The sequence below is a fragment of the Hylobates moloch genome, unplaced genomic scaffold (assembly GCF_009828535.3).
Source record: "Hylobates moloch isolate HMO894 unplaced genomic scaffold, HMol_V3 SCAFFOLD_15, whole genome shotgun sequence".
Taxonomy (NCBI): Eukaryota; Metazoa; Chordata; class Mammalia; order Primates; family Hylobatidae; genus Hylobates; species Hylobates moloch.
The window spans coordinates 88,030,743-88,038,530 of NW_026652290.1; the positions used below are offsets into that span (position 1 = coordinate 88,030,743).

The following is a 7,788-nucleotide window of genomic DNA, read 5'->3' on the forward strand; positions in this document are numbered from 1 at the left end:
TCTGAGATCTCCTTCTAGCTTCATTTCATCTTGCTTATTTTTAAGTCGCATTCTAATTGAAAGAAAACATTGTAAACTAAAGGTCTACATTCTCTTTAACCATTTTATATGCCCAAGTACCAGAGAACATACCACAATAAAGAGGAAATAAATCCAAAACCAGCTAAAAAATAGTTTTACCGAAACTGTTCTGCAGCTTTTTCTTCAGCTTGGTTTTTCATGTGAATCTTTTTTCTGTAGCTTTCCAATTTTTCCTCTGCTTTCCGTTTTAATGATGCCTCGTGACCAATGCCACTTTTCCCTATTCAAACAGAAAATTCTGATGAGAAACATACTGACTTTGTGCTTCAAAACAAGACAATTTAACTATGTACAAATTAAATGCAAGTCTCATTTGAGTACTATCACTCACAGATCATTTCAGTATACTAATAGTAGAAAACACTAGGGTTTTTTTTTAAGCCCAAAACATAATCCAGTTTTTACAAAGATTATTAATCTCATCTTATAAGATAGTAATACTATAAACAATTTTTCAAATCAGAAAAACAGTATTAGCTGTTACAGTTTTATTTAAATATGATGAATAGAATGTATCTTTTTCTCTTGAATTCATTCAAGTATTAAGCAAAACATTTGGTAGATAAATCTGTCTCAGAACACTTTTATTTTATTTTATTTTATTTTTATAGAGACAGGCTGGTATGTAGTGGCACAATCATGGCTCACTGTAACCTTGAACTTGTGGACTCCAGGAATCGTCCCGTCTCAGCCTCCTGAGTAGCTAGGACTACAGGTGGGTGACACTATACCCAGCTAATTTTTAAAATTTTTTGCAGAGATGAGGTCTTGCTATGTTGCCCAGGCTGGTCTCAAACTCCTGGCTGCTTTTTTTTTTGAGATGGAATTTCACTCTTGTTGCCCAGGCTGGAGTGCAATGGCGCAATCTCAGCTCACTGCAATCTCTGCCTCCTGGGTTCAAGCGATTCTCCTGCCTCGGCCTCCCGAGTAGCTGGGATTACAGGCCATGTGCCACCACGCCTGGCTAATTCTGTATTTTTAGTAGAGATGGAGTTTCTCCATGTTGGTCAGGCTGGTCTTGAACTCCCGACCTCAGGTGATCTGCCCGCCTTGGCTACCCAAAGTGCTGGGATTACAGGCGTCAGCCACTGCACCCGGCCAACTCTTGGCTTTAAGCATTCCTTCTGCATTGGCCTCCCAGAGCAAAACAGTTTTAAGACATTTCAATGGACAAAAACGGTATTGCACATTCAATGGTTATAATGATTTGTTCTTCCCACATTTGTGTGGTTTAAATTTTATTTTATACTCACTAAAACTTATTTCTTTGCTGGTTCAAGAGGTTTAGAAATTTAACAAAATTTTACTGAACTATAACAGTATTATCATTAAAAAAAAAGTATTTATTGAGAAAATATATGTGGTAGACCTAAGCTAAGTTATTATTACTGGCAAATATGCTCCAAAATAATTACATACCTGTTTTGATATTGAGAGGAATTGGTTCAACAATACCACCCCCTGAAAGAGAATGAAATACGAACAACTTCAGAAAATTTTCCTCAAACTACAGGACAGTATAAGTATGCAACTTTATAATGCTCTATGCATATGCCCTCCTGTTTCAGTGATATTCAAAACTGAAATCTGAACATCAGTATTCTATATATAATCAATTACCTCCCTTGTCTTCAAATACCTACTCATCAAAAAGGCTGATTCACAGCCTCCTATGCCACCTGAAGGTGGAATTTTAAGAAGGAACAACACTGATATTATTGGTGCAAGACAGTGACAGCCTTAAGTGAAAGCAAAGCAATTACGATAAAGGAAAGAAAAACTGTTTACAGAGGTTACTATAAATATATAGCATCTCTATCTTAATAAGAAGTTTCACTTCCTAAAAAGAGAGGTGAGAATTGAGCCTCTCTAACTCGACGGTCACTCAGATGGCTGCCACAGGTACAGAGCAGGCAGGGCAAAGTCTTGCCATCATCCTCAGTGTTGCTTCAATGTATTTAGCCATTGCACTTCTCAACCCATCACTTATCACCATTCTTTGCTTCTTCTGTTGTAAGCCACATCCATCTCGGTTGTTAGTGCCTTCAAGGCTAAGCTGGGCTGATAAGCAGCTCTTGATGGCACATGTGGTATCTAAAATGGATGTGGGAATGATGAAAGTTCTCCATAAGGCTTGTTAATACATAATAGACTAAAAAGCCCAAGTTGTTATAATTTCTGTGTAGATAAAGATTAAAGCATCAGCTTTGGTCCTCATCCATATAAGTCACAATTAGGTGGTAAGGAATACCTGTCTATTTCCACATGTGACTTACCACTCTTGCCAAGTGCCTGACCACTTTTATAGCCCATCTTTTGGAGCAAGGCAAACCCTTTGTTTTCACAGCCTAGTGCATTCTTCAACCCAATGTCACGTCTTTCTTGTTCTTCTTCTTTTAAACTCTTCTGCCTGTTTTTCAAATTGGCTTCCTGTTGCTTTTCTTCTTTTCGACGGGCTTCTCGGATTTGCCTTAGCATTGGCAATCCTGGTCTGATATCTTCTCTGAATAAGGGAAAAGTTTGTTTTAGATGAGTCCATAAAGTTTTCTTTTCTTTTTTCTTTTTTATTTTTTGAGACGGAGTTTCGCTCTTGTTGCCCAGGCTGGAGTGCAATGGCATGATCTCGGCTCACTGCAACCTCCACCTCCTGTGTTCAACCGATTCTCCTGCCTCAGCCTCCTGAGTAACTGAGATTACAGGCGCCCACTACCATGCCCGGCTATTTTTTGTATTTTAGTAGAGACGGGGTTTTGCCATGTTGGCCAGGCTGGTCTTGAACTCCTGACCCCAGGTGATCCGCCTGCCTCGGCCTCTCAAAGTGCTGGGATTACAGGCGTGAGCCTCTACACCTGGCCAAGTTTTCTCATAACTCTGTCACTTACTCACCTGACAACAGTTAATATGTCGGCGCTACCTCTATGATCAACTTTGTTATTATGATATTAGAACATAATCAGTGACCTCCAAGAATGGCTGTTTTAGTAGAAATGATGAAGGCTGGTGCCAGATCGTAGGAAAATAAGGAAAGCACAAAGTTGAAGAAATCAGATACAGTAAGTTTAGACTTACTACGTTTCTAGGATGTTGGCAATAATAAAGAACAAAGTTGTATAGTAGCTAGAAGAGACAATATGATGTAATAAAGGAAAAGGAGTAAGTTTCCTTGGAAGAAGGCAATAAAAAGGATCAAGGGCAAAAGTAAAATGGTTAGCATTAAAAGGAGGAAGTAGATTCTAGTATCTTTCTATGGAGACATAGGAGGTATTTCCATAAAGCAAGAAAACTGACTTTCTAACTGCACATTTAAAATCAATGTCAGGCTGGGCACGGTGGCTCATACCTGTAATCCTAGCACTCTGGGAGGCCAAAGCCGGATTGCCTGAGCCCAGGAGTTGGAGACCAGCCTTGGCAACATAGTGAGACCTTGTCTCTACAAATAATAAAAAAGAAGAGTTAGCCGGGCATGATGGTGCAGGCCTGCAGTCCCAACTACTTGGGAGGCCGAGATGGGAGGATCTCCTGAGCCTGGAGAGTTTGAGTCTGCAGTGAGCTATGATTGTGCCACTGCACTCCAGCCTGGCTAACAGAATGAGACCCTGTCTCAAAAAAAAAAAAAATAAAATGAAATGAAATGAAAATAAAACAAAATAAAATAAAATCAATGTCATTGCTTAATCTACACATCTTATACGTATCATTGCATTGGGTGTGCACATTTACTTACTGGACATTAATGAAGGAATCAGACATATAGTCCTCTTCTTCTGCCATGTTCAGCTTCATATGGCTGTAGTATCTACAAATAAAGTAATAATTACTTTTTTTTTTAGCTTATCAGAATGGAAATAAACCTTTCTGTATCTGCAGCCATGAGCTGTCTCTAGAGCTCTACTACATATTCAAGTGCCCTTTGGACATCTTTATCTGTGGACATTTCAAACTCAACAATCTAAACAACTCATTTCTTTCCCCTTTCCCCAGCCTTCTACATCCCCTGTATTTCCATGTTAATGTCGTCATTATCTTCTTCTTCCTGACCTCTTATGAAGCTCTGTCGTCTTCCTCCATAAAACTCCTCACAGACGTTTTTTCTACAGTTGTGACCACTGCTTTAGTTCAGGCACTTTTTTTTTCTCACCTGAACTATTACAACAGCTTCTATATCAGCTTCTTAGTTGGTCTCCTCTTCCAATCCATCCTCTGCACCCCATCCAGAGGTTTTTTTGTTTATTTGCTTGTTTGTTTTTAAATACAGGTCAGGTCAGGTTACTAGCCTGTTTCAAATCCTTCATTAAACCTGACTCTGTAGGCAGTGGGGGACCAGGAACTTTTGCAAAGCATGAGATGTTGTCCTTCATAATCTGACACAACTGTCCCTAAGGATTCATTATGCAAGCCCCATGGCTCCTCACTGCCCTCTGAACACAGCACAGACATTTCTTCCCTGTAGGCCAAGGCTATCCTCCCTTCAGAAACTTCTCCTGACCACTCCAGGCCTTTCTTTCTCTATAGCACTTTATGTCCAAGCTGCTCATTTGGAACTTGATATAGTTAACAATTCACTTATGTGGAAATATTTTGAGGGACAGTTTCTATCCAAAATAGTTAAAATCATATAATTATTGGCCCTTAAAGGGTTAAAGTAATTATCTACAAAAGTACTTCTCAAACTTTATTGTGTATACAAATTGCACTGAGATCTTCTTAAAATGCAGAATCTGATTCTGGGGCTGGAACCTGAGCTTCTGCATTTCTAACAGGTTCACAGGCAATGTCAGTGTTGCTAGTTCAGTTGCTTAAGACAAAAGTGTAGTCACTTGTTGTGGTGCATATGTACTGTTTTTTCCTGCCTACCATCTTTTCCTTTGGGAACCCAACCCTCTGCCCTTCATGTGGTTCTAGTGGACAGTGGCAATGTCAGTATCCCATATTTCCTTGGGCACAAAGATGGTGAATTATAGTACTCTATGTCCAGCACCAGGGGACGAGATGACCCAGCCAGGGAAATAACCATCTCTTTCCTTACATTATATGAATATACAGGTTGTGGGGGAAAGAAGGTCTTTTATGGGTGTTTCTGAACTGGGAGAATGTGAAGCTGGGCTGTGGATGGCCATCTTCTTGGCCACATGAAGGGATCTTGTCTGAAGAATGAAGCCAGATAGAGAAAATGAGCCTAGTTTCCAAGGCTGTGGATTCTTTGATGCTGCGACTTAGCATTCTACCCCATTACATAGACTAATACATTTCTGCATTACTTAAGCTTGCTGAAGTAGGGGTTCTGTCATCTGCAATCAAGTGTCTAGACAATTACATTGGATGAAAAAAGGATTACTATACTAATTTTTAATGGTTTTCTTGTTTTTTTTGAGACAGAATCTCGCTGTATCACCCAGGGTGGAGTGCAGTGGTGTGATCTCAGCTCACTGCAACCTCCACCTGCTGAATTCAAGCAATTCTCGTGCCTCAGTAGCTGGGATTACAGGCATCCACCACCACACCCAGCTAATTTTTGTGTTTTTAATAGAGACAGGGTTTCACCATGTTGGCCAGGCTGGTCTCAAACTCCTGGCCTCAAGTGATCCACCTGCCTCACTTGGTCTCCCAAAGTGCTGGGATTACAGGCATAAGCCACCACCCCTGGCCTGGTTTTTTATATTTTTAATGTATATCTTCTCAACTAGATAATGTATATCTTGTGTTAAACACAAAGACAAGTCCCCTATATCCTCCCTACCTACCACTGCATCCCAAACATAAATGCTTAATAATTGTTTAGCAACAATGAGGATAAAAAGGGTCTTTAATATTTGTAATTTTATAACTTTTTCCAATGTCAACATGTCATTTTTAAACACTTTTAAAATAAGTACAGGAAACACATAAAACAAACGTACAACTTAATACATTTTTGTGAGTCAAACATTCTTGTAACCATGTGGTACCCTCCAAAATGGCTCTCAATCATTCTTGCTGTGTGGTTTTCTGCATCCTTAGTGTAGTCTCCTTCCACAGTGAACAGGATTAACCTGTGTAACCAATAGGTTTTTGTGGAAATGATGGAGCTGATTTTTTGGTCATAACTGCAGCTCTTAGGTCATTCTAACTTTGAAGTTAGATGACTCACTTGAAGGAAGTCAGCTGTCACATAATAAGGATACTCAAGAAGCTCTATGGAGAAAGTCACATGATTGGAACCGAGTCCTCCTATTAAAAGTCACACGATTGGAACCGAGTCCTCCTATTAAAAGCCAGCACAAAGTTATGAGCCACAGGAGTGAGCTACCTTGGAAACGGATCCTCTTGCTCCATTCAGGCCTTCAAATGATTCAGCCTGGGCTGGCATCTTCTCTGCAACTTCTTAAGAAAGTCCATGCTAAACTAAGCTAAGCTGCTAACAAATTCCTGACCCATAGAAACTGTGAGATAACAAATGATTACAGTTATCTTAAGCTGCTACATTTGGGGATAATTTGTTATGTAGCAAAAGTTATCAGGAAGTAGAACCTTATCAGGCACCTGGGAGCCCTCTTTGTCCCCTATCCAGTTGCAACTCTCTTTTGGTTCTAAGAATAGTCACTATTCTGTTTTTTTATGGCAATCATTTCCTTCATTTTCTTGATAGTTTTGTCATCCACGTGTGCATCTTTAAACATTACAGTTTAGTTTACCTATTTTTATTATAAGTTAAAAACGTGCACTATTATATACAGCATTTATGGTAATTCACCCACTTCCTCTAAACCTCAGATTCTTCATTTGTAATAACAGCATTTTTACACATAATGGTTTAACACTTACCCAGTATATCACACATTTTGATCACATTTAACCACCACTAACAACTCTATAAGGCAGGAATAGTTTTTCCTGCTGGAGAAATTAAGGTTCAGTATGGCTAAATGACTATTTCAAAACCACAAAGAATCTGGGTCATACTGCCTTGCAAATAGGATTTCATTGTTTTTAAGAGACCTACTTAACTTTAAAGTGTCAGGCACATATGAATGGGGTTACAGGTTGCTTTTAAAGCTCTCTTTCTATTGGTAAAATATACTTTAGCATTATCCATTTCCATCAAAGATAAGCATAAACTTCACAAGGCGATACCCTGGCAGAGATGATGGAGGCTTGTACCAGAGTGATAGCAATGGAAGTGGTCGCATTTGGGGTGCACTTGAAGGTAGAGCTTACAGGATTTGTTGATGTTGCAGGTAGTATGTAAAGAACGATGTCAAGACAACGCTAAGTTTTTGGCCTGAATACATGGAAGAATGGAGTTAACGTTTTTTGAGAGTGGGAAGACTGTAGGAGTAGGTTTGTTTTTGTTTTTTTAGGGGGCGTAGTCGGGAAACAGACATATTGAGAGTCCCATTACATATCCAAGTGGAGAGATGGACCTACAGTATAAATGTGACAAGAAACGTCCCACTCTCAACACTACGCTCAGGAACCGCTGATCCCTTCCCTCCCGCGTTCCTCCTGGCTGCAAGCGTCCCACAGACGCAACCACCCACGGATGGAAAAGTGGCTGACGGTGTGATACGGTAGTCATGGCCAGCGCACTCTGCCTTTTATCATTCTACCGGCTGTCCCCAGACCCTTACCTGACAGCTCTCTTACCTGACAGCTCTCCACTCGCCCCGGTTCGGCGCAGCGGAGCGCGCGCTGCGCATGCGCCCACCGACCAGCGTCGGACTTCCGGGC

General features: G+C 40.3%; 1 protein-coding gene across 1 annotated transcript; it reads right to left on the bottom strand.

Moving 5' to 3' along the window:
* Positions 1 to 6: 6 nt before the first annotated feature.
* GPATCH11 (G-patch domain containing 11) lies at positions 7 to 7,788 on the bottom strand (the record flags this gene model as incomplete). The annotated part of the gene is made up of 6 exons (XM_032178380.2): positions 7,705 to 7,788; positions 3,806 to 3,877; positions 2,358 to 2,584; positions 1,501 to 1,542; positions 181 to 301; positions 7 to 52 (listed from the first exon to the last, which is right to left on the bottom strand). Coding segments are annotated over exons 1-6 (561 nt in total), but the record flags the coding sequence as incomplete, so codon positions are not given.